The following is a 26516-nucleotide window of genomic DNA, read 5'->3' as shown; positions in this document are numbered from 1 at the left end:
TGCTTTACCTCAGAGAAAATAATAAAACGGCTGTTTATTCATTTTGGGAGTGAACGGAGTTGTGGAAAGCTTGTTTGTTATCTATTAATAAAGTTTGACTGACCTATCTGACTGTTTTGTTGACATTCCCTTTAGCGCAGCACCCTCTAACGGTTGCATAACGTAACTACATCCTTTACTGTAGCCAAGTCAAGTTAAGTCACATTTATTTATGACGCCCTTAATCCCAAAAATGTCTCGAAGGACTGCACAGGATTACAAGTACAAAATTGCACAATTACCTGATCTTAAACCAGCATGCACTTATAGCGCCTTATAATGCGGTGCGCCTTATGTATGGGAAAAGTTTAAAAATATATCATTCATTGAAGGTGCGCCTTATAGTGCGGAAAATACGGTATATGTTTAACGCTGATGTAAAACTTCCTCATCGGCGCAAACACACACATTCCTCATGTGCATGTATCTCCGTCATCTTCCGTACAGCGTATTTTTATTTTTTTCCTCCAGGGATAAGCTATCATGTTGTTTTACTGTCTTCTTTTTCCGGGAAATGCAAACGTCCTCAAAATAACCCTCCGCTTCTAGTTTTCTCTATCTTGCCCCGTGAAGATAGGGTGTATGTCAGGGTCACTGTGAGACAGGAAGTGCTGTTTATTTTGTTTCTTTCTTCTTATTGGAAGGAGACAACGATGACTGTTCCAGAGGCGGCTCATGTTCACAAAGAAGTTTATTGTTCTGATCGGAAGCATCTACATGCGTGGTTTCGGAATGTGAGTTGTTTTCATGAAGAGCATGAAAGTCACATTAGAGGAGTGACACCAATGTTCCCTGTAATTTTCCTTACGGGTCTTAGCGTTCACACAAAGTCGGTGAGCAACGGCAATCCCAAGTGTGGCAACTAAGTCATTATCAAACATGTCCAAAACTTACATTTTGCTGAGTTTCCGGCAATGCAAAATTATTTTTCTCTTTTGAACGAATTGACTCATGTACTATTGCAAAGGTTGTACGACCTACAAACGTCGTTTGTTCTTACAATTCTTTCACAAGATATCCATTTCTTTTTATTTCCTGATATATTTTGTCGCATAATATTAACATTTTGGGGGCTTATTTCGTCGGTTGCAAGATACAGAACTGTATTTAATCCCATTATTTAGTGGAAGTACAATGTTGGCAACAAGATTCACTTGATATTATTGGAAATTATTTGAATGCATCACAAACTTTTTCTTCTTTTTTCTGTGTTTTTTTTCTCTACTTTTTTTTTTTTAATTCCATAAAAAAAATCTCATTGTGTTTTTTTTCCGAGCTGTTACTCTTTTATTTTTGTACTCTGTTTAATTTTTTCCTACATTTCTTTTTTTTCTTTTTATCTGGCTTTTTTCTAAAATTTTCCTTCTTTTTTTTCTCTTCCTTTTGTTTCTTTTTTTCTCAGCTTTTCACTACTTTTTCATTTTGGTATTTTTTTCTTTTTTGTTCTATTCCCCCCTTCTTTTGAGTCATTTTGTGCATAGTTTTACATAATATTTGGTCATGTTGGGATTAAAGAAGCAAAATCAACCCGAAGAGCCGTTTAGGACCCGAAAGAGCCGATTCCTTTTAGTGAGCCGAGCCGAAAAAGCCGGTTCTCGACCAACTCTACTAACTTTACTCAACTTCGTTCTACTCTGACTCGACTTCAAAATACCGCATTTAGTACACGTCAGGGGAACCCGTGTATTTTTACCTTCATGCACTGTAACTTTGACTTAAGTCGCTTCTTAATTAATAATTTTGAGCCCTCATTTTTGTGCGCCGGCTAGATTTTCTTGTGCGCTGAGAATGTGCGAGCAGTGCGCAGCTTAGAGGGAACACTGAGTGACACACGAATTGCATTGGGTTGCAGAGACAGAAGAGTACACAGTAATTGCGTATCGCGGGGATAATGTACAGGAGCATCGATGATACACAGGTAGAATAAATGAGTAGTGTCGATTAGTGTGACGATCCTCGTAAAAATGAAATGTGTTGCTACTGAGAAAGGTTAAAAGAGAGTTAGCATCATACATAACAGTCCAAGGACAATAATATTACATGTCAGTAGTACTTAGTATAAACATTAGAACAGGGGTGTCAAACTCATTTTAACTCGAACAAACATTCTCTCGGGGGCCGGACGAGTAGATTAAAGAGAAAGGGGAAAAAAAGAGGAACAAATAAGAGAGAGAGGAAAAGAAATGTAGAGAGGGTGGGACAAAGAGAGAGAGAGACCATGAGAAAGAAAAGAGATAAAAAGAGAAAAAGTGAGAGAGGGGGAAAGAAAGAGAAAGAACGAAATCCAAATTGAAATAGAAAGAGAGAAAAGAGAAGGGGAGAAAGAGAGAAGGGGAAAGCAAGAGAGGGAAAAAGAGAGAATAAAGAAGAGGAAAAAGTGGAGAGGGCAAAACAAGGTAAAAAGACAGAGACAAATAGGAACAAAGAAAGAGGAAAAAGAGAGAGAGTGAAAGAGAGAGCAAGAGAGCAAGATAGAGAGTGAAAGAAAAAGGGAAAAGCAAGAGAGGGAAAAGAGAGAAAAGAGAGAAGATGAAGAAGTGAAGAGAGAGAAAAAGAAGGTAAAAAGACAGAGACAAAGAGGAACAAAGAAAGAGAAAGAGAGAGAGTGAAAGAGAGAGAGAGAAAGAAAGAAATTCAAGTACAGCACTTGTGAGAGAGAAGGGGACAGCAAGACAGAGAAAGAGAGAAAAGTAAAGAAGGAAGAGGGCAAAAGAATGTAAAAAGACAGAGAAAGAGACAAAGAGGAACAAAGAAAGAGAAAAAGAGAGAGTGAAAGAGAGCAAGATAGAGAGTGAAAGAAAAAGGGAGGGAGAGAAATACAAGTACAGCATTTGTGAGAGGCAGCTGCCTTTGTCAACATCAAGTGGATTTATTTCAACCTGCAGCTCGTTTTTCTCTTGCGCTTCTCAGGGCGGGCCACCTATTTGACACCCCTGCATTAGAACATCATTTCCCTGCAATCCTCCTTTTTAACACTTTGAGGCTTTTTTAAAACTTTCAGTCAAGTGTATTCCTATCATTCAAATTTATCAACCAACTCTTCTCAATCTTCCCAAATGACCCAAAAGGAACAAATAGAAGAACTGTCATGATTGCCGATTGAGCGCATCTGCGACGGCTTGATTGGCGCCAACAGCCCGGACAGCTGATTGGCTGACACTCTCTTTTTAAACCCCCGGCTTCGAAAAGGAAGCTGTCAGATCGTTATGCGAACTGTTGCCACCAGCTCAGTAAGCCTTTTCGTCCGACTCCGTTCCATCCCTGTTTTTCTCTGCCTGACCTTCGTTGCCAACCTGTTTCCGCATCTGACTTCGCCCCGTTCTGCCTGCCTGTTACCTGATCCGTTTTGTCCCGTTACCTGCCTGCCTCCAGCTACCGACCTCGCTTACGAACTCGACACCGCCTTTGATCTCCAGTCCCGGCCAACGACTTGCTATTCCCGCCTGTCTCCGATCTTTCAACTGAACGAACGACTAACCTAACAATATGTCGCTTGAAGAGGTGTCTTAAATTCAGTTGATAGTTGATATCCTTGCCTCCATTCCTGAGCAATCAATAACTGTATTATGAACAGTGTTGGGAGTAACTGGAATGCAACTAGTTTTCTTGGTAACAAGTACTGTGACGTGTTATCAACAGATATTTGTAAACTAATTGTCGTTGCTACATGGTGGGTTACTCTGCTACTTATTAAAAACAGGCGCAGAGTACAAGAATTTATCACTACTAACATTCTCCTGACCGTATATACTTGCATCTAAAACGATAAAATAAATGACCTAAATCAGGGGGTCGTCTTAACAAATAATCGGCATGGGGAGAGGAGGTGGCTTGCACAGGAACAGTTAAATTTCATTCTGAAAAAAGGTGCCAAAGTTTGGTCTTCATAGTTGTGAAATTATTTTTGCAATACACTATGCCTGGAAAAAATTGGAAATGTCTTGGGCATTACTCAGCAATGGAGTAATTTGAAGCCCAAAGACAAAATGGATATGGAGTGTCTTGGCCAATGTTCCCTCTTAATTATCCACGGGTGTGAGCGTTCACACAAAGTCGGTGAGCAACGCTTGAAACAACAGTGAGCAGCAGCAATCCCAAGTGTGGCAACTAAATCATTATCAAAAGTCCAAAACTTGACATCGACTTACATTTTGTAGTTTCCGGCAATGCAACATTTTCTTGCAATATTAATGTATTATTGCAAAGGTTGTACGGCCTACAAACGTCATTTGTTTTTACAAAAATTCTTGCACAAGATTTCAATTTCTTTTTTTTCCTGGTATCTTTTGTCGCATAATACTAACATTTTTGGGGGCTTATTTTGTCGGTTGCACGATACACAACTGTATTTAATCACATTTTTTAATGGAAGTACAATGTTAGCAACAAGATTGACTTGGTATCATTGGAAATGATTTGAATGCAACACACACTTTTTCTTCTTTTTCCCTGTTTGTTTTCTATTTTTTTTAAAATTCCTTTAAAAAAAATTCTCATTGTGTTTTTTTTTCCTAGCTATTACTTTTTTCTTTTTGTTATCTATTTACTTTTTTCCTTTGTGTCTTTCTTTTCTTTTTTCTGAATTTTTCCTTCTTTTTTCTCTTCCTTTTGTTTCTTTTTTTTTCAGCTATTCACTACTTTTTTATGTTGGTATTTTTTTCTTTTTTGTTCTATTCCCCATTCCTTTAAATCACTTTGTGCATAATTTTACATAATATGTGGTCATGTTGAGATTAAAGAAGCAAAAACAACCCGAAGAGCTGTTTAGGACCCGAAAGAGCCGGTTATCTTTAGTGAGCCGAGCCGAAGAAGCCGGTTCTCGAAAAACTCTACTGACTTTACTCAACTTCGTTCTACTTCGGCCTTGACTTTCAAATACCGCATTTAGAACGCAACGTCAGGGGAACCCTTTTATTTTTACCTTGATGCACTGTAACTTTGACTTAATTGGCTTCTGAATTAGCAATTTCGAGCCCTGATTTTTGTGAGCTGGCTAGATTTTCTTGTGCGCGGAAAAGCTCTGGGTAGTGCGCGATTGCGCACACACGCAGCTTAGAGGGAACATTGGTCTTGGCTAAGTGTTTGTTTCCAAGATTATACAAGACAGAAAATATGAAGGGTTCGCTGTTTCTACAAGTCGGTGGACATATTTTATTCTAATTTTGTTAGGTGGCTTTCTTTAAGCAGTTTTAGGTAGTCGGCTTCAATGCGAGTAGGTAGTTACTTTAAGAGTAACGCGTTACTTTTTGATGTCAGTAATCCGGAGGTATCGGAATTCCTTTTTAAATGACGGTACAAGTAACGGTAACTAATTACCTTTTTCCGTAACGCGCCCAACACTGATTATAAAGTTCATTCCTAGAAGAAATGTGTTTCTCGTGTGGTTTTGAATAACCAGCCTCGGCATCCATAGATCCGCCACGTTTACTCGGGTATTTTTCTCTTGGATGGAGGCAGAAGATGTGCCGGGAGTTCGGTGGGCAGCTCGTGTCCCTCCAGCTTGACTTTAATGAGGTGGTTGGCCAGTGCAAACTCTTCGTCGTCCAGCATGCCGTCCTTGTCGATGTCGGCCAACTTCCAGATCTTGCCCAGCACCGTGTTGGGCAGCTTGGACTTAACCATCTCCCGCTTTGCGTTGGCACCCGTCACTTTGCCGTTGACGGGGGAGAGCGTGTAGAAGATCTCGTCGTAGGCCGGCTTGTCGCGGGACACCACCCACTCGGCCTCGTCTATGCCTTCGCCCGCGCCTTCGCCGTAACCGTGGCCGAACGGCCCGTTGAGCGTGCCGTCGAAGGCGCCTCCCTTGACCACGGCGTTGGGCCGCTGCGTTTCTTCCTGCCGCACCAGCACCATCAGGCCGGCGATGTCGTGGGCCAGCATGTCGTCCACTGCCTCCAGGAGCTTTGATTTGAGTGGCTGGAACTTGGTGAGGTCCTGAGACTGGAGTTGGTCCTGGAAGGGAATCAGAGATGGAAAAGTTCTCATACTCCAGGAACAACCAGGAGTGTCAAACCTATGGGCAGGATAAGTCTGAGAAACAATGCTGAGAGAAGCCATGGTTGGGTAGGGCTACTTTAACTGGATTACTTTTGGATGACTTCAATACCAAATATGCTAATAAAAGACAAAATAAACTAAATATGAATCAAATGATGACTCACAACACGTGGTAAGCTTTCTCTCCTGGCTTTGATCTCCGGCAAAACTAACATAAAATGCGACAGAAACAAAATGAAAACAGCTTGCCGACATCATTTTTGCCGTTCCATGTATTCCGTTACTCCCCAAGCCTGCACAAAATTTAGACATTTTATTCATATTTAGTTTCTTTTGTCTTTTATTAGCATATTTGGTATTGGAGTCATCCAAAAGTAATAGAAAGTAATCCAGTTAAAGTAACCCACATGGGGCGGCTCAGGAAGTAGAGAGCTCATCTTGGGATCAAGAGATCGCAGGTTCGATTCCCGGCTACTCCGTGTTACATGTCAAAGTGTCCTCGGGTAAGACACTGAACCCCTAATACATCCAATAAGCAGGTCAGCGCCTTACATGGCTGCACGGCCGCTATTGGGAAATGTGAAGCACATGGTAAAGCGCTTTGGGAAGTCTTGACTTGAAAAGCGCTATATAAATGCAGATCATTTTATTTTATTTCATGAGAACAATGAGCCGCATCATGTTGAACAATGACCTGCAGTCTTTCATACGTCCGCTTGATGTCACCAAAGCCAGGCGCCACTCCCAAAGGAAACCACCCACTGTAGCTGTATTTGCTGACAATATCCATAGTGACTAGGTCAAAAATCTAGGTGTTATATTTGATCCTAATCTGTCGTTTCGTGAAAAAATATTACTAGAATGGCTTTCTACCACCTCCGTAATATTGCGAAGATTCGTTCGATGCTGTCCCAATCAGATGCAGAGGTTTTAATTCATGCGTTTATTACTTCTCGGCTTGATTACTGTAATGTATTGCTTTCTAGTCTCCCGATGTCTAGCATTAAAGGTTTGCAGCTGGTTCAGAATGTGGCAGCTAGACTTTTGACTAAGACCAAAAAGTTTGAGCATATTACTCCTGTATTGGCCAACTTGCACTGGCTCCCAGTCCACTTAAGATGTGACTTTAAGGTTCTCTTATTAACATATAAATGTTTGCATGGACTTGCACCCTCTTATCTCTCTGATTTGATTTCCCCCTATGTTCCTGCACGGAGTCTGCGCTCGGAAAATGCCGGTCTACTTGTGACTCCGAGTGCCAAGAAGTCTGCAGGCCAGCGTTTGACCTGAAGTATGTGAACGCCTGCATGGACCAGCTGGCAGAGATGGGAAACTGCGTCGTGGCCGTCATAGACTTTCTGGACTAGTTTACAGGCTGGGGGCGTCGCTGCTGTCATGCGCTTTCCGGACAAATTTTCAACATGTTACCTAGTGTTTACTATGCTTGTGTATAGTAATGCTAATTGTGATTCACCCTGGTCATCCTGGAAGGGGGATTACCACTTGTGAGGTCCTTTCTCGAGGTTTCTCTTTTTCTCTCACGCTTAGGTTTTGAGTTGTTCCTTGCCCGCATGTTGGTTTAAGATCAGGTAATTGTGTCATTGTAATCTTGTGCAGTCCTTTGAGACATTTTTGTGATTAAGGGCTATATAAATAAATGTGACTTGACTTGACTACTATGTGGCCCTTGAGATAAAATGAGTTCGACAACCCTGCTAAGCGGACCGAAGTGAGGTTAACTGTTCCGCGTCGCGGAACATCAGTAAGGCAAAGCAAAGATTGTACTTGCTAACGGAATAGCTCCAGCACAGTTAATAGAAGACCTGCCCCAAACAGAACAGGAAGGCTGTCCTGTGAGTCATTAAAACTTTGCAGCGCATCTGTGGTGTGGCCTTCACACCAATACATCACATTTACGACAGGCACGCCACAAAGGGCACACATCTACAACACTCACTTGTCATAGGTCTTTCATCTGGCAGACGCTACATGCCACCATATTGACTGTTAAAAATGTGGTCGTCATATTTGGAGACTGAAGCAATGTACATTACTTTGACAGAAGAGTTGAGGGCATACGTGTTTTAAAAAATGCACGGATGATTAAAAACCTAACCAGAGTACTAACACAATATTTTTTACGTTTTTTAAATGACCCAGAGGCTTACCTAAAAACCTTAAATTGGCGCCTTCTATACCGCAGAATACGGGGGACACAATTTGAAATGCACACAATTTATCCAAGTCATCCATTCATCATCCAAATAAATGCCAAACTGATTAAACATTATAATAAGTTTCCATCTTCCATCCATTAATCCAAAATTGCCAATATTGTTCAATGTTATAAAAATATTTGATATTGATAATCATCACTATTGTCATTAACATGTTTTAACCTTTTCCCTTGCCCTCATGTAGGTTTTAGATCAGGGGATAATGTAATACTAGTCTGTGGTTTGCAATAATCTGTGGTCTGTGCAGCCTTTTGAGAATCCTTGTGATTTAGGGCGTCACAAATAAACATGACTTGACTGAGGTTTTTGAGGTTTTCCTTGCCCTCTTATAGGTTTTAGATCAGGGGATGGTGTCATAATAAGCTGTGGTTTGCAATAATCTGTGGTCTGTGCAGCCCTTTGAAAGTTCTTGTGATTAAGGGTGTCAAAAATAAACATGACATGACTTGACTGAGGTTTTTGAGTTTTTCCTTGCCCTCATGTAGGTTTTAGATCAGGGAATGGTGTAATAAATGGCTGGGATCTGTGCAGCCCTTGGAGACTCCTTGGGATTAAGGGCGTCACAAATAAACATGACTTGACCTGACAGTATTTATAGGCGTGCGTTACAATGTTTTACGGTATACTACTGTATTTGTGCAATGAATAATTGATAGACCATCGCTGACCAGAATCCCATAACACTGAATGCAAAAAGAATTGAACCCGGGTCGTGGTGGTGAGAGCGCTGACACTTAACTACTAGATCTGTCAGGACCAGAACGGAAACACGGAAATGAACGAGCACATCTGAGTCACATCAGTAATCATGACAAGTTCATCAGTGATACAGATGACATACAAAAAGGCTTCAGAGTTTTTTCCAATTAATCTCATGATCACACTTTTTACTCACGTTGCCAAAAAACAAAGGTTAAAGAATGGTAAAATTAGAAAGTCGCCCTGAAAGATATAAATCAAGGCAAAGTCCGATTCATCAACAGATACACAAAAGAGTTTTCCTTGTCAGGCTTTTTTGCATTTATTTATATATTTATATCTCTATTCTCTAAAAAAGTGTGATAATGGGAAAAAAAAAATCAAATACCTTTTTGTATGTCCTCTGTATCACTAGTTATCAGATCACTAGTGATTTTATTTCCGGTACCATGAGTAAAAATAATGTAATAATGAGATACAATCTAATGCCTTTTTGTATGTCAACTGTATAACTAGTGGTAGGGTGGTGAGGTTTCAGAACTTTCACGGTCCCAAACCGGGTTCGATTTTTGCGATTTTGGCCAACATCATCATTTGACTGATGGTTCAATGCATTAATATATACAGGGTTGGGTAGGGTTACTTTAACTTGATTACTTTTAGTTACTTTTGGATTACTCCAATACCAAATATGCTAATAAAAGACAAAAGAAACTAAATATAAATAAAATGATTGGCCGGTCCAGATTGTCCCTAGGTGTGAATGAGCGAGTGGGTTGTCTGTCCCCGTGTGCCCTGCGATTGGCTGGCAACCAGTTCAGGGTGTCCCCTGCCCACTGCCCGATGATTGCTGGGATGGGCTCCAGCACCCCCGCGACCCTACTGAGGGTAAGTGGTGCAGCTAATGAGATGAGATGAGACAACACATGGTAAGCTTTCTCCCCTGGCTTTGATCTCTTTAATCTCCGGCAAAACTAAAACTAAAATGTGACAGGAACAAAATGAAAATAAATCCAAACAGCTTGCCAACATCATTTTTTCCATTCCATGTATTCCGTTACTCCCCAAGCCTTTAGAAATTGTATTCATATTTAGTTTCTTTTGTCTTTTATTAGCATATTTGGTATTGGAGTAATCCAAAAGTAATTGAAAGTAATCAAGTTAAAGTAACCCTACCCAACCCTGAATATATACCATAGGCATACAAAGCCCGCAACGGTTATATACGGTAGCTCTTGCTGTAGTTTAAATTCCATGCACCTTATAGTCCAGTGCACCTCGAATATGAAAAATACGGTGCACTTTATAGTGTCGAAAATATGGTAGTTTAAAAACAGCATCTTAGTAAAAATTCCAATCAACAATTTTGTTTCTTTACCTGCATCTTCTTCAGATTTGGAAAATCTCCAGGCGATATCTGATGCTCCCTCTCGATGCGCTTGTAAATGTCTCCCAGGCTGGCGATAAGCTCCTTCTTCTTGTTTTCCCTGCCAAACACCGCCGGCATCTCTTTCTTCAGGGAGCTGATGATGTACGCGTGAACCTGCATGACGGGATTTAAAGATCCAATCAGGATTTTAGAGACAGGACAAGAGGGTCAATGATAGCATGAAGTAACACTGTGAATACTGAATTCCAATAAATTGAAGAAAATTGACCTTTACCGAGATGGATTCAGTGCTCTCAGAAATGTCATGATTACAGTTGTGACTCAGCTGTGCTGGGTTCTGATTGGCTCCCTGTTAGTATTTCAACCCAGTCCTGTCTGTCCCCTTTTGTCAGTCCCTCTGCGAACCTCAGTGAACACTAGGCAAGCCTTGTTTCGACCCTGACTCTCGCCTTTCCCATTTTTGCTCCCGTTTGTCTCCGGCTACGACCCGTTTTTGATCCCGACCACGTCTGTTTTCTTATATCCTCACTGTAAAATGTGGACCTGGAGTGCCACGTCCAATTTCGTTGTCACAATATATCCCATGTTGTAACAATGACAATAAAGGTATATTCTATTCTATTCTATTGTATTTTAAAGATGCTTGAAACATTGGCTAGCAAAGTGAGCACCGATGTCAAATAGTCAAACAGGCAAATCAGTCATTTGCAGCAACATAAAGCGTTTCCCCTAGAGTGTGTCTCACGACCTTGAAGCCTGCCACAAACTCACACACAACAGCTTTCAAACAGGAAATGTGCATTCAAGTGTTTTTGACATGTTGTTGAGTGTCTGTCCTTATACGGGAAATAGGAAATCATTCACTCCAAGGAGTGATCCCATATGTTCTAATAGATTGAGAGGAAACATTTCTGTTCAGGAAACATGCAAAAAAAAAAAAAGTCGGATTTTCCTTTTTAGAATATCGGGACATCCAGCTTTACCTTTGCTAACCTCGCCCGCTTTATCAAATCGTTGAGCTTCCTCAACGCGGCGTTCCGCGGCAACGATTGGATGTCCTTGAACAAATCCTGCTCCTCGGCCTCGAACAGCTTCCTGTTGTCGGGAATCAACAGCGGGTGCGACCAAAAGGAGCCGATGTAAACGCGGATAACCTGCAAGATACAATAGAGAAATGTTCTATCTTATTAAGCTTGAAAATGATTGTTTTTTTAATTGGATAAAAAAAAGTTGTGACCCACAAATCAGAAACAGACAGGGCTTGTCATGATTACTCACAGGGTTGGGTAGTGTTACTTTAACTTGATTACTTTCAATTACTTTTGGATTACTCCAATACCAAATATGCTAATAAAAGACAAGAGAAACTAAATATGAATATATATAATATGAGATCAAAGAGATCAAAGCCAGGAGAGAAAGCTTACCACGTGTTGTGAGTCATAATTTTACTCATATTTAGTTTCTTTTGTCTTTTATTAGCGTATTTGGTATTGGAGTAATCCAAAAGTAATCGAAAGTAATCAAGTTAAAGTAACACTACCCAACCCTGATTACTCATTACACTTACCTGTGCCCGCTCGTTTGGCGCCAGCTGCTGCTGGTTATCTGATTGGTTCCCTGTCCTATTTAAGCTCAGTCCTTTCACTCGCCTGTCGTCAGTTCGTCAGCGAACCTCTGTTTTCACTAGGAAAGCATTTTTTGACTCTGACTCCCGTCGGTCCCGTTTTGTCACCCGTTTTCCACTCGTCTGTTCCTGATTTCCCCGTTTGTATCCTGCTACGACACATTTTTTGACCCCAACCACGTTTTGATCTCCCGTCCCGGCTAACGACCCGTTTTTCCGTCTAACTACGCTACGATCCCCCGCTCCGGAAGATCCACTTCCGCTTTCAGAACACGCGTGGGCGGCTTGCCTCCCGTGTCCAGCGAGCACCGGATCGCTGGCGCTGACTTTCCTCTAGATTTTAATAAACTTGTAAGTAACGTTGCGCATCTGGGTCCTCCTTTTGTTCTGGTCCTGACAGGGCTGGTCAAATGTGATTGCGACATTAGCACAGAGAGGTTAAAATCGGATTGAACGACAACAAAAAACAACAAGCATGGACGTAAAACTTCTCAAACATATATTGCTTCCATATGTGAAATACATTTTTGGTTTGCTTAGTATTCTGTTTCAGTCGCTGATGGATACATTTGTTTGGACCAGTAATCAAATAATTCATGTACCGACTCATAAAGATGGAAACACTGTGGACTTGTTTTTGACACGAGGCATGGCAGCATCAAATGTGATAGGGTTACCGTACGCTAACGCTATCTCAGATCTTTACTTTGTTACATTTGAGGTGCTGGCTGAATGTTGTGTTCAGGAAAACCCGGATTTTAGCAGCTTTCTGAATTGTGAAGCAGTTCATTCCTCTGCTAAAGCAGCTTATTGTCAGGACCAGAACGGAAACAGGACCCAATTGCCACAAGTTTAATTGAAGGAAAGAGGAAGGGCTGCGCCCACGATCCGGTGTTCGCTGGATGCGGGAAGCAAGTCGCTCTCGTACTTGGATTGGCGGTGTCAGGGACGGGAAAACTGGTCGGAAACCGGAACTGGAAGAGCAAGCTGTGGTCGGGGTCGGAAACGAGTCGTAAGCCAGAACGGGAGAGTAGACGTAGTCAGGGACAATAAAAGATCGTAAGCCGGGACGGGAGAGGAGACGGGGTCAGGATCAAAACAGGTCGTAGCCAGAGACAGACGGGAGCAAAAACGGGACAGGTGGGAGTCAGGGTCGAAAAAGGCTTGCCTAGTATACACTGAGGTTCGGAGACGGACTGACAACAGGGGACAGACAGGACTGAGTTGAAATAGTGACAGGGAGCCAAGCCAATCAGAAGCCGCTAAATGAGCGGGCACAGCTGAGTCACATCAGTAATCATGACACTTATTTCTTTGAGTTTATTGCTTAACATAAAAAGAAGCCACACTCACACAACAGAAGGTTTATTCAGATGTCACAATCACCCGGATCGGGAACACCTGTGTTCAGGATTTGGCGCCAACAGCCAGGACAGCTGATTGGTGCACCCTGTACATTTAAATCCCCAGCTTCCGGTAACACTTTGTCTGATTGTACTCATGCTACCTGTTGCCTTCAGCTCAGTAAGCCCGTACCTCTGACTCTTTGCATGCTCCCTGTTTTCTTCTGATTGATCTCCGTTGCCGACCCGTTTCTGTAAATCTCCCCTGCCCGTCTGACTCCTCTCTTTTCCGAACACTACGATTACGCCTGTCCGCGACCATTCCCGCCAAGCCTTCACCCGCCTGTCAAGTTCCGTCAATCCGCCAACCAACGGATCGAAGAATCCCACCTTGTCATTTCCTTCCTTTCAATAAAACCAAGAAACGAGCGCAAGTGATCTCAGTCTTCCTTTCGTCCTGTCTGACATCAGATGCCTCTACCCGTTCACTACGGTCTTCTTTAATAAAAAAATTCAACTCATCCGGGAGTCGATTTGTAATAATCGTTGTGTAAATATGTTATACGTCAAAGACGATGATGATGTATTAGTATTGTTTTTTCCTGTTTTGCAGCTTGTTTTTCTCTTGCGCTTCTCTGAGTGTTGTCTCCCGGGCCGGATTCCGGATTCAATCCCTTAGCCTGATCTGGCCCGCGGGCCACCTGTTTGACACCTGTGCGCTACTGGGTCCTGTCTCCATTCTGGTTTCTGACAGGACTAGCCGTTTATAAAGTCAAATGCATTGCTACTTACAAAATTGCCTTTTTACAAAACGGCTTTCACCAAAAATTATTTAGTCATCAAATCAAATGTAAACCCCAACTGGATGCACCAACTGGGCAACTCACTACTTTTTGTGTTGAGAAGTGACGCTTCTCAAACACCTTCAAATTATTTCCTTGCTATTGAGAAGCTGCCAGATGCCAATTGCTTGCTCATAAGAGGTTCAACTTGTTTTCTTATGGTGCCAAATTCAAGTAGTGAATGTAGGTCATTTCCTGGTCTTGTCTTTATTGCCCAACCCATTTTAGCCTAGAATTACCGATCTTTACCTCAGGAGTGTTGACTATTTTTCCTAGCGACCACATAAGCGCGCCGTACACTCGCATCAGCTGCTGGGTCTCGATCTGGTCCGCCTTGTTCAGCACCACCCTGATGGCCAAAAGAAACAGTGAATGAATGAATGAAAACTTTATTCGAACATCAAAATAAAAAAACAGGACCAAAACAATAAATCAACAACAAAATAATGTTACATAATATGTTAGAAAGGGGTAGTAAGAAGCAAATGCTTATATCCCCTACCCCTTCATCTTCCCCACCAAATGTACCAATGATATAACAACAAATGTAAAAGTTTTGATATAAGAATAGCAACAATAACACAAAGTTAACTCGACGCACTATTCCCAATCTCCCGCACCACTCATACCCCATCCCCCTCATCTTTGTATTCCGCCAGGAATGTTTTTTTATATTTAAATTTGAACAAATGAATAGTTGGACACCGTTTGATCTCGTCTTGTAAATTGATCCAAAGTTTGACTCCACACGCAGACACACACATACTTTTCCTGGTGGTTCTCACCTTTGGGATTATGAATTTTGAGTTATAATTTCCCTCTTTCCGAATGAATAATTCATGGGTGTTTTCTGGCACAATGTTTTTGATGACCTTTAATAGAAGCTGTGCGGAGAAAAATTTTACTAAATCATCCAATTTTAATAATTTGGACTGCAGGAATAAAATATTAGTATGATCTCGATATCCTACCCTGTGTATGGTTCTAATTGCATGTTTTTGGAGTATAAAAAGGGGCTGTAGTGAGCTTTTGTAATTATTGCCCCAGACTTCTGCACAATATGTTAAGTATGACAGAACTAGAGAACAATATAATAAATACAATGCATTCAGGAATTTGGCTTTATTGATTATTGAAATACTTTTAGATACCTTAATTTGTATGTGCCTGATGTGTGTTTTTCAACTTAATTTATTGTCTATTATGACCCCTAAGAACTTAATTTCTGATACAATGTCTATTGCAGCACCATCCATTTTTACTTGCGATTACCAAATAATATTACTTTGGTTTTATTTCAATTTAAAGATAATTGATTTGTATCCGGGCAGCACGGCGACGCAGTGGTTAGCGCGTGTGCGGCACAGTTCTGAGGTCATGGGCTCAAATCCAGCTACCGACCTTCCTGTTCGGAGTTTGCATGTTCTCCCCGTGCTTGCGTGGGTTTCTTCCGGGCACTCCGGTTTCCTCCCACATTCCAAAAACATGCATGTCAGGTTAATTGGCCGGTCCAAATTGTCCCTAGGTGTGAATGAGCGAGCGAATTGTCTGTCCCTGTGTGCCCTGCGACTGGCTGGCAACCTGTTCGGGGTGTCCCCTGCCCACTGCCCGAAGATGGCTGGGATAGGCTCCAGCACCCCCGCGACCCTACTGAGGATAAGCGGTGCAGATAATGGATGGAATAGATGGATGATGTATATCCATCCATACTTTTGGGTTAAGACCATAATCGGGGTCTTAGTAAAGGCGCCAGTCCACTGTCCAGTCATGACGCACCTTATCTTGTCTTCGTGGTTCTTCAACGCTTTGATCACCTCGGAAAACTCGTCGGAAATGTCCAGCTTGTGCGCGTCGAAAAGCAGGATAATGCGATCCACTCGCTCGGCAAACCACTCAAGGACGGCTGCAAAGTCATAGCCTGGGGGGTACGGAAATGAGACTTGTTACACAAAAAGGCATAAATCTTGATTGATTTGTTTTGAAAACAAAAAACAAAAACATCTCGTAACTTGAAAAGCCATGCAAAGTCAGATTTATTAAAATGTTTAATATCAAGAGAATGAAACACATCAGCTATGTAGTATTAAATGTAGTAGCAATAGTAGTTAACAGGGTTGGGTAGGGTTACTTTAACTGGATTACTTTCAATTACTTTTGGATTACTCCAATACCAAATATGCTAATAAAAGACAAAAGAAACTGAATATGAATAAAATGACTCTATTTTGTGCAGGCTTGGGGAGTAACGGAATACATGGAACGGCAAAAATGATGTTGGCAAGCTGTTTGGATTTATTTTTATTTCTGTCGCATTTGATGTTAGTTTTGCCGGAGATCAAAGACATCAAAGCCAGGAGAGAAAGCTTACCACGTGTTGTGAGTCATCATTTTATTCATATTTAGTTTCCTTTGTCTTTTATTAGCATATTTAGTATTGGAGTAATCCAAAAGTAATTGAAAGTAATCCAGTTAAAGTAACTCTGCCCAACCCTGGTAGTTAACTTTTTTATGTTAAAGTAATCTTCTTGCACCAAACCGACAAGACACGCCTTGACGGTTAGCCCAAGAATGTGAATTTGCTGGCATAAATCTTCACATGGGTTTCCGTACAAGTTTTTGTTTTATTTTTTAGCAAGCCATGTGACGAGATTCCACAAATTCCTCAAACCCTAAAGTGTCATTTTGTTAACCGCTCGCTCATCTAACAGACGATACCTCCATAAGGACATCTACGGAGGCAGCTATAGCCTGATAACGCCTCCTCTGGATACACATAGAGTGCACACACACAAACCAAAAGCACAGAAATGAAAGAAATCGTGAGACAAGAGCGATACAAGTGTAAAACATAAACATTCCTCCATTGTGTGTTTGATGGCCGTTGGTATGGCAATGTCACAGTGAATTGCTCGGAATGCCACTCGGTGGCACCACAGCGGACTGGAAAGGAATACGGAAGGGGCTGTTTGATTTTTAGACTGCGCTGTGGTATGTGTAATGTCCCGTCACCGACATTTTCTGTCATGATTACCGATGTGAGTCACCTATGCCCGCTCATTTGGCGCCGATCGCTGCGGGCTCTGATTGGCTCCCTGTCCCCTGTCAATCCCCTGTTGTAAGTCCGTCTGCGAACCTCTGTTGATACAAGGCAAGCCTTTTTTGACCCTGACTCTTGCCTGGCCCGTTTTTGCTCCCATTTGTCTCCGGCTACGACCCGTTTTGATCCCGACCACGTCTGCTCTCCCGTCCCGACTGACGACTCGTTTTTGATCCCAACCACGTCTGCTCTTCCGTCCCGGCTTACGACCCATTTCTGACCACAACCACGTTTTGTTCTAGTGTAACGGCTATCAACCTGTTTTTCCGTCCCTGACACCGCCATCACCCGCTACAGAAGATCCACTTCCGTATTCGGATCACAATCCGATTGCAAGAGCGACTTGCTTCCCGTGGCCTAGCGAGCATCGGATTGCGGGCGCTGCCCTTCCTCTTTCTTTCAATAAAATTGTGAGAAAACGTTACGTGATTGGGTCTACCCTGTGTGCTGGTTGTGAAACAAAAGCATCAGTGTTGGATTAGATTAAAATGTGAGACTAGTAGTGTGTTTGTTTGCCAACCATTCTTTAAAAAAATGCAGCGCTTCTAAATTTAGATGTAAAAGTACGGGTTCCGTATAGAGTTTTCGTGGAACACACGGTGAGAGTCAAATATACCCTACCCTACTCTGTGACCAATGAGCTGACAGTATTTTGTCCACATATACCTGTACATAACACAACAGAAGCCTCTCAATTTAGTAGTTAATGTGAACACAGAGGACAACATACCAGTGCATGGATATAAAAAGGCAACACTGGATAAATACGATAATACAGAGGCCCATCTTTGTCTGGAGCCTATTCGTATATGCTCGTAAATGCAAGTTATTCATTGGTGACACAGCTTCACAAAATTCAATACAAATTTGAACAAATATGCTGTACACTATACAGGCTATCAATGAACTGCGTTCATTTCAAATACAATATAAAGGAAAAAAGCAATATAAATGTAAATAATAATAGGCGTATAGAATTTTTTTTCCCAAATATTTATTTGTGTCACGACCAGAACGGAATCAGGACCCAAATGCGTAGCGTTATCCACAAGTTTATTCAGGGATCAGAATGGAGATTTTCATTTTCAGCTGAAATAGCCAGCGTCCAGGAATAAACCAGGGCGGAGCCCCCCCCCCAAAACCTGGGTTTTAGGCAATTTACTTGTCCAAAACCATGCTTATATTTATCATTTAAGTAACATTTTTAGAAGATTAAAATAATTTGCCCACATAACTGATTTTTTTGTAAATACTGCAAGATAAGTTCAAATGCAGTTCAGTCCCTGCAGCTTGTGCGACAATGCGGCCAATTTTTCTAACGGCCGCCGGGGTGCGCCAGAGCAATAAAGGAAAGAGTGAGACAGTCGGATTTTGAATTTGTTTGCTACGCAAGAGAAAAAGTGAAAAAGTCGGAATGCCTTTGGGGTTCAAAAACAGCGGAAATCCGCGGATCCGCGGAAAATTCTGATCCCTGTTTATTGATAAAAAGAGGAAGGGCAGTGCCCGCGATCCGGTGCTCGCTGGACGTGGTAAGCAAGCAAGCGCAATCGGATTGTGATCCAAATACGGAAGTGGATTTTCCAAAGCGGGAGATGGCGGTGTCAAGGATGTAAAAACAGGTCGATAGCCGGGAAAGGAGAGCAAAAACGTTGTCGGGATCAAAAACGGGTCGTAAGCCGGGACGGGAGAGCAAACGTGGTCGGGATCAAAAACAGGTCGAAGCCGGAGACAAACGGGAAGATCAGTAAAGGACGGGTGGAAAAACGGGTGCAATAACGGGACAGGCGGGAGTCAGGTTCAAAATGCTTGCCTTGTAACAACAGAGGTTTGCTGCCGGACTGACAACCGGAGAGTGACAGGACTGGGCTTAAAAAGGGACAGGGAACCAATCAGGTAGCCCGCAGCGGCTGGCGCCAAATGAGCGGGCACAGGTGATCCAAATACGTCATCATGACAATTTGGATAATTTGAAAATGTCACACATCTGGGACTTTCGGTAGAACGTTTTTCAGACTCAATTCCGATACGCAACTCTTGAGTTGTCATCGATACCAATACTGGGTACCGTTAACACAAGTAGTCCTTTCCTATGAAAAAAACGTGGATTATAGTTTAAATGCAATACCTTTAAATCATGTTTCTATTTATGATGTTACAGCACATTTTTTTCTTTTAATTCTAGTTCCTGAATCTTAGAAATAATGTCAAGCCTAAAGAACATGATAAGAAAAAGTGCGATGGTTCATGCAGATAAGTGCCTGGTGTAAGAATGTGAGAACATGCATTTTGGACGCTACGTCCTGTTCTTTGAAAACCAATGTAACATAATCCTCCTGAAATGCTGACAATGTAGTATTCATTGGGACTGGTCAGGTGTTGGGTAGCTGAACTGGCTTGCTGAATGAACACAATGATACATGCAAGGGGTGAAGTGTGACGCGTGTGTTTTACCTCGACTGATTCTCTGTTTTTCTCCTGACAGGATCCCTGGGGTGTCAATCACACTGATACTTTCCAACACTGGATTAGTGAGCTGGGCACAAACAAACCTGCGTACAGATGATCAAGATATGTAGCAAAATTAACCCAGCATTCAGTTGAAAATCTATAACACAAGGCTTCTACCAACATCAGTCCCTGTTGATCATTATAAGCATTACCTTATGGTCAGAACAATCAAATTGTCACGGTTGCCATGGCGCCCAATTGGCCCCTCTCATGTGGTGCCAGCTTCGGCTCATTGACAGATTGGCTTTCTGTCTATTTAGGCTCAGTGGTCTCATTCTTCTTTTGTCAGTCCGTCAACGAACCTCTGCCCCACAAGACGTGGGTTCTGACTCGGTTATGTTTTCTTGTTGGTATTTCCTGTCCGGTATTATTCCTGTTAATTTTGTCCCGTTTATTATTCTCTCCAGTTTTTGTAGCTTAGGTGGTAGAGCGCTCGTCTTGGGATCAAGAGATCGCAGGTTCGAATCCCGGCTCTTCCGTGTTACATGTCGAAGTGTCCTTGGGTAAGACACTGAACCCCTATTGCCCCCAATAAGCAGGTGGGCGCCTTGCATGGCTGCACGGCCGCTATTGGTGTGTGGGTTTGTGTGTGAATGGGTAAATGTGAAGTACATAGTAAAGCGCTTTGGGAAGTCTTCATTGACTTGAAAAGCGCTATATAAATGCAGATCATTAAATTTCATTTCAGTTCCCCTCTAGTTTGCCCTGTTTAATTTCGATATCCTGTTTCAATATCAATCCTGTCTATCCCGTCCTGTCCGGTATCGACCCCATCTGTCCGATATCTACTCGGGCAATTGGTATCGATCTCGTCGGCCTCTGGTTTCCTATCATTTCACGCCAGACTGCTGCCTAACGTGCATGACTCCCCATTTCCCGTAAAATAAAAGGCTTGTCTGAGATATGTCACGCTTTTGGGTCCTGATCCTGTTCTGGTTCATGACAAAAATAACAATTTAGGATGTTGGAATAGGCCTAAGCAAATCCGATCTCCTTACTAGAATTGCATGGTCTTAGTCAATCACCAACTGAAAGCCACGCTTTGACAAAAATGTCATTTTTGCTCCAGATTGGAATTGATGGTGTGCTTTTTGTCTGCGATCCAAAGTCAACACAAAACACGCTCCAAGGAAAATGGTGACCTTTGTTCTTTTGGGGAGAGGGGTGGGAGGGAATGTATACCCCAGTGGAATACTATATTCCATGTTAGGAGGTGTGAATACTCTGAACTTTGCACCTTAAACATTTTCAATCAAAGCTTGCCTCAGAATGGCAACTAAAAACAAAAGGCTTATGATAAAGATGTTTACATAATGTGTGTTTTTTGTGTGGGAAAGGGGTCGCAGGGACTGAATTATTGGCATTTCCTCCTAAAACTAATCTAGAAATGGCCACTTAAATGGCGACATCAAATTGACTACATTTAGGATCCAACTATGAGTTCAGGCTGATCTGATTTCAGGGTTTTTTTTAGTTATTAACAGTAATTTCAGTCGACAGTCCTGGGTGGAATACATTCAAAATGGCTGCCCCCTATAATGGATGAAAATAGATGCCCTGATCTGCATAATTCCTAAATCGCTAAAGCATTTCGTTTTGGAATACACATGTCAGGAACCGGAACAGGATCAGGACCCAAACGTGTCACACAAGCCTTTTATTTTACGGGAAATGAGGAGTCATGCACGTTAGGCAGCAGTCTGGCGTGGAATGACAGGAAGTCAGAGGCTGACGAGATCGATACCAATTGCCCGAGCAGATATCGGACAGGACATGACAGACAGGATTGATATCGAAACAGGATATCGAAATTAATCAGGACAAACTAGACGGGAACAAAACTGGAAACCGATATTAAACAGGACAAAATAAACGGAAACAATACCGGGCAGGAAATACCAACAGGAAACAGGACCGGGTCAAAACCCACGTCTTGCGGGGCAGAGGTTCGTTGACGGACTGACCACCGGAGAGTGAAAGGACTGGATTTGTAAAGGGACAGGGAGCCAATGAGCCAAATGAGCGGGCCAGGTGATTCAAATCGGGAATCATGACACTAGGATTATATCAGTGAGGGCACATTGAAACACAGTGGATTATCACTACTTGATTTCAGTCCATTAGTGGTAATTCAATAAGCTATTTCTAAATTAGATCTTTTATTCATCTTCTTTTGACAACGACAACAAAATAACCAATATTTCTTGTCAAGGGTTAGGTTATTTGCCAGCAGATAATACTAAAAAGAACCGGTGTTATGCCGAGAAATGCATCCCTGCCGAGATTTGCATCCCGTAGCTACTATAACCACTTTTACCTCGTTTTATCTCACTGTAATGGCGAACATATAAGCAAAACCACTTCGTCTTGCATTTGTTGGGAATGTAATACAACTTAAACCATTCCGTCTATGTATTTGTTGTGAATGTAATCGAACGATAATGCACACCGTATATAAATCACTTTTTGGTTATATGTTCGCCATTACATTCCCGAAAAGTGTTATAAAAGTGAGATAAAACGAGGTAAAAGTGGTTATAGTAGCCAGGGGACGCAAATCTCGGCAGGGATGCATTTCTCGGCATAACGCCGGCTCTTTCGGGTCCTAAACGGCTCTTCGGGTTGTTTTTGCTTCTTTCATCCTTTTATGACCAAATCTTATGAAAAATTGTGCACAAAATGACTTAAAGGAAGGGGGAATAGAACAAAAAAGAAAAAATACCAAAATGAAAAAGTAGTGAAAAGCTGAGGAAAAAAAGAAACAAAAGGAAGAGAAAAAAGAAGGAAAAATTCAGAAAAAAAGAAAAGAAAGAAACAAAGAGAAAAATTAAATAGAGAACAAAAAGAAAAAAAGTAACAGCTAGGAAAAAATAAACACAATGAGATTTTTTTTAAAGGAATTTAAAAAAGGGAAAAAAACAGGGAAAAAGAAGAAAATGTTTGTGTTGCATTCAAATAATTTCCAATTATACCAAGTCAATCTTGTTGCCAACATTGTACTTCCACTAAAAACTGTGATTAAATACAGTTGTGTATCGTGCAACCGACTCAATAAGCCCCCCAAAATGTTAGTATCATGCAACAAAAGATACCAGGAAAAAAAAGAAATGGAAATCTTGTGAAAATATTGTTGTAAAAACAAATTACGTTTGTAGGCCTTCCAACCTTTGCAATAATACATGAGTCAATTCATTCCAAAGTGAAAAATATTTTTGCATTGACGGAAACTCAGCAAAATGTAACGTGATGTCAAGTTTTGGACATGTTTGATAATGACTTAGTTGCCACACTTGGGATTGCTGTTGCTCACTGTTGTTTCAAGCGTTGCTCACCGACTTTGTGTGAACGCTTAAAGAGGCATTCCAAGCCTAGTACTATAATTACATATTCCTCAAATGTTTTTTTTTAGATAAATCAACTGTGGTTTTCAATTAAATACTTCTTCACAACTAGGGCGTGTCATTTAAAATACAGTAGGGCTACTGCCAAGTTCATTTTGTCTCCTCTTAGTCTAGAAAAAAACTGGAAATTCAGCCCAGGTTGTTAATAAAAGAGGGGATTATTTTAATCAAAATGTGTGTTGACAAATTGTCACAGGTGGTCCTTAAAAAGTAGGATATTTTCTTAATAAAAGGTGGGGTGCGGCATTTGAAAACTTAAGGCTGCAATAATAACTTTAAACCAGGAGATGGCGGCAGAGTAACACATAATTTGTGTGCATTACTTTGAGGCGTTTGAATAAACTCTTTTTTCCCCATATTTTTTGGGGTTTATTCTGCCTCAAACAGGCCTGATGAAAGTAAGATAGGGACAATAAAAAATAACGCCTGTGGGCTCTTTGAAATTAGTTGAGCATTAATAATAAATAGGTAATAGAGAAAATATTTAACTGTACACTTTTTAAGGACACCTTAAACTATGCATCCCATCTTTAAGTATGTGTTAACAATGCCTAACTGAATTCAAAAAACCTTTATAACTTTTTTCCCACCACACCTATCTGCTTTCATTTTACTTTTGGCAAAGCGGTTTAGGGCTGAAACACAATAGGTAAGAGGAAAAACGGTGTCACGACCAGAACGGAATCAGAACCCAAATGTGTAGCGTTAACCACAAGTTTATTGACAGAAAGAGGAAGGGCAGCGCCCGCGATCCGGTGTTCGCGGAACGTGGGAAGCACGCCGCTCACACAATCGGAATACGTAGGGGGATCTTTCGGAGTGGGAGATGGCGGTGTCAAGGACAGAAAAAAAAGGTCGATAGCCGGGACAGGAGAGCAAAAACGTGGTCGGGATCAAAAACGGGTCGTAAGCGGGGACAGGAGAGCTAACGTGGTCGGAGTCAAAAACGGGTCGAAGCCGGAAACAAACGAGTCGATCAGGAACGGACGGGTGGAAAAACGGGTGCAAAAAGTGGGACCGACGGGAGTCAGAGTCAAAATGCTTGCCTTGTAGAAACAGAGGTTCGCTGACGGACTGACAGCAGGAGAGTGAAATGACCGGGCTTAAAAAAAGGACAGGGAACCAATCAGGTAGCCCGCAGCGGCTGGCACCAAATGAGCGGGCACGGGTGATACTGATCAGTTATCATGACAAAGGGGAGTGGGAGGGAAGGCTGGAGAGAGAATTTATGCTCCTCGTCACAGGTTTTTTAGTGAAGCATGAAAACGTTAGAGGTAAGAAAAGGCCAGTTTCAAAAGCAGTCCTAGTGCATACCCAAAGTCCCAAAAACATGCAAAGAAAAGAGTTTATTTGAGCGCGACCAGTGTTCCCTCTATGCTGCGCGCGTGCGCAATTGCGCACTGCTCGCACATTCTCAGCGCACAAGAAAATCTAGCCAGCGCACAAAAATGAGGGCTCAAAATTACTAATTAAGAAGCGACTTAAGTCAAAGTTACAGTGCATGAAGGTAAAAATACACGGGTTCCCCTGACGTTGTGTCCTAAATGCAATATTTTGAAGTCGAGTCAAAGTAGAACAAAGTTGAGTAAAGTTAGTAAAGTTTGTCGAAAACCGGCTACTTCGGCTTGTCTCACTAAAAGGAACCGGCTCTTTCGGGTCCTAAACGGCTCTCCAAGTTGTTTTTGCTTCTTTAATCCCAACATGACCAAATATTATGTAAAATTATGCACAAAATGACTTAAAAGAAGGGGGGAATAGGACAAAAAAGAAAAAAATACCAAAATGAAAAAGTAGTGAAAAGCTGAGAAAAAAAGAAGGAAAAATTTCGAAAAAAGACAGAAAAGAAGAAAAGAAAGAAACGCAGGAAAAAAGTAAATAGAAAACAAAAAGAAAAATGGAACAGCTCAGAAAAAATAAACACAATGAGACTTTTTTTAAAGGAATTTAAAAAAAAGTAGAAAAAAAAACACGGAAAAAAGAAGAAAAAGTTTGTGTTGCATTCAAATAATTTCCAATTATATCAAGTGAATCTTGTTGCCAACATTGTACTTGTGATTAAGTTCTGTATCTTACAACTGACTAAATAAGCCCCCAAAAATGTTAATGTTATGCGACAAAATATATCAGGAAATAAAAATAAATGGATATCTTGTGAAAGAATTGTAAGAACAAACGACGTTTGTAGGCCGTACAACCTTTGCAATAGTACATGAGTCAATTCATTCAAAAGAGAAAAATAATGTTGCATTGCCGGAAACTCACAAAAAATGCAACCTGATGTCAAGTTTTGGACATGTTGGATAATTAATTATCTTGGAACACTTGGTTGCTCACTGTTGTTTCAAGCGTTGCTCACCGACTTTGTGTGAACGCTCAGACCCGTGGAAAATTAGAGGGAACATTGAGCGCGACTAAGATATGCACATACTTGCACGCACAACATAAAGAGCTTGAGGCTGCATTCATGACACAAGCCAGTAGGCAAAAAAGTTCTAAATTACGTACAGCACCTTTAACTAAACATACAGACAACATAAGAATACAAAAATATTTTACTTTCCCTGTCGCTTGACCCACATATATACGCAAACATGACACCAGCAGGTAGAGCCTCGCTCTACGAGTGAGTGATAGGAAATTCAATCACAAAGGAATTTAGCGCTGTCCTGTGGATTTTCGTTTTGGCTAGCTTGCCACTTACCAATTTGCATACTTTCCAAGACAACATAACAAAACCACCGAGCACAAACCTGTTGAGGAAGGCGTTCCCGAAGGCGTTCAGCTTCCTGAAGGGCTTTTTGGGGTCCACTACAAGGGCGTTTCCGGGAATTACCCCCTCCGAGTCACCGTACATCACCGCAATGAAGGAATCCGTGGTGGGTTCTGGGCCGATACGCATCCCGGGAAAGTCCTGCTCCAACAGGTAGCTGTGGGACACATGAGGCGTTCACTGATGAGATCTTTTTGATAAGATGAGGACAGGGTTTCTTCTAAACAGCACGGTCCAGCTCAGCCGCAAATCAGTCAAATTTCACATGACTCAGGGTGTAAATTTTTAACCGTCTCCGTGTTTTAGGGTCGCCACCAACCCCTTTTGAATTTCAAATGCATACAAAAACCACATACATTTGTTTATTGCATCTGACACGTCTGGCGCAGTTGCCATGGCGCCCAGTCGGTCCCAGCCGGGTGGCGCCGGATTCTGGCGCGGTTGCCGCGGCGCCCGATAGGCCCTGCCCATGGACACCGGCTTAGGCGCATTGACTGATTGCTTTTTTGGAGTACTTAAACGCGTTCCTTCTAACTGTGCTTTGCTGGAGCATTTGTTATACCTGT

General features: G+C 41.7%; 1 protein-coding gene across 1 annotated transcript in view; it reads right to left on the bottom strand.

Annotated features, from left to right (window-relative positions):
• Positions 1-712: 712 nt before the first annotated feature.
• The window catches only part of ehd3 (EH-domain containing 3), a 37933-nt gene continuing 12129 nt past the window's right edge, over positions 713-26516 (bottom strand). Inside the window, exons 3-9 of the mRNA XM_088324609.1 lie at positions 25931-26107; positions 19723-19820; positions 15951-16092; positions 14424-14523; positions 11346-11516; positions 10351-10515; positions 713-5991 (exon numbers count right to left, since the gene is read on the bottom strand). Of these exons, the coding sequence (XP_088180735.1) occupies positions 5464-5991; positions 10351-10515; positions 11346-11516; positions 14424-14523; positions 15951-16092; positions 19723-19820; positions 25931-26107 (1381 nt within the window). The 3' untranslated portion in view covers positions 713-5463. The remainder of the gene's footprint in view (positions 5992-10350; positions 10516-11345; positions 11517-14423; positions 14524-15950; positions 16093-19722; positions 19821-25930; positions 26108-26516) is intronic.

This window comes from Urocampus carinirostris, chromosome 20 (assembly GCF_059441175.1).
Source record: "Urocampus carinirostris isolate Australia breed hairy pipefish chromosome 20, RoL_Ucar_1.0, whole genome shotgun sequence".
NCBI lineage: Eukaryota > Metazoa > Chordata > Actinopteri > Syngnathiformes > Syngnathidae > Urocampus > Urocampus carinirostris.
The sequence above is the reverse complement of the archived record's forward strand: the minus strand, read 5'-3'. Positions and strand labels throughout refer to the sequence as shown.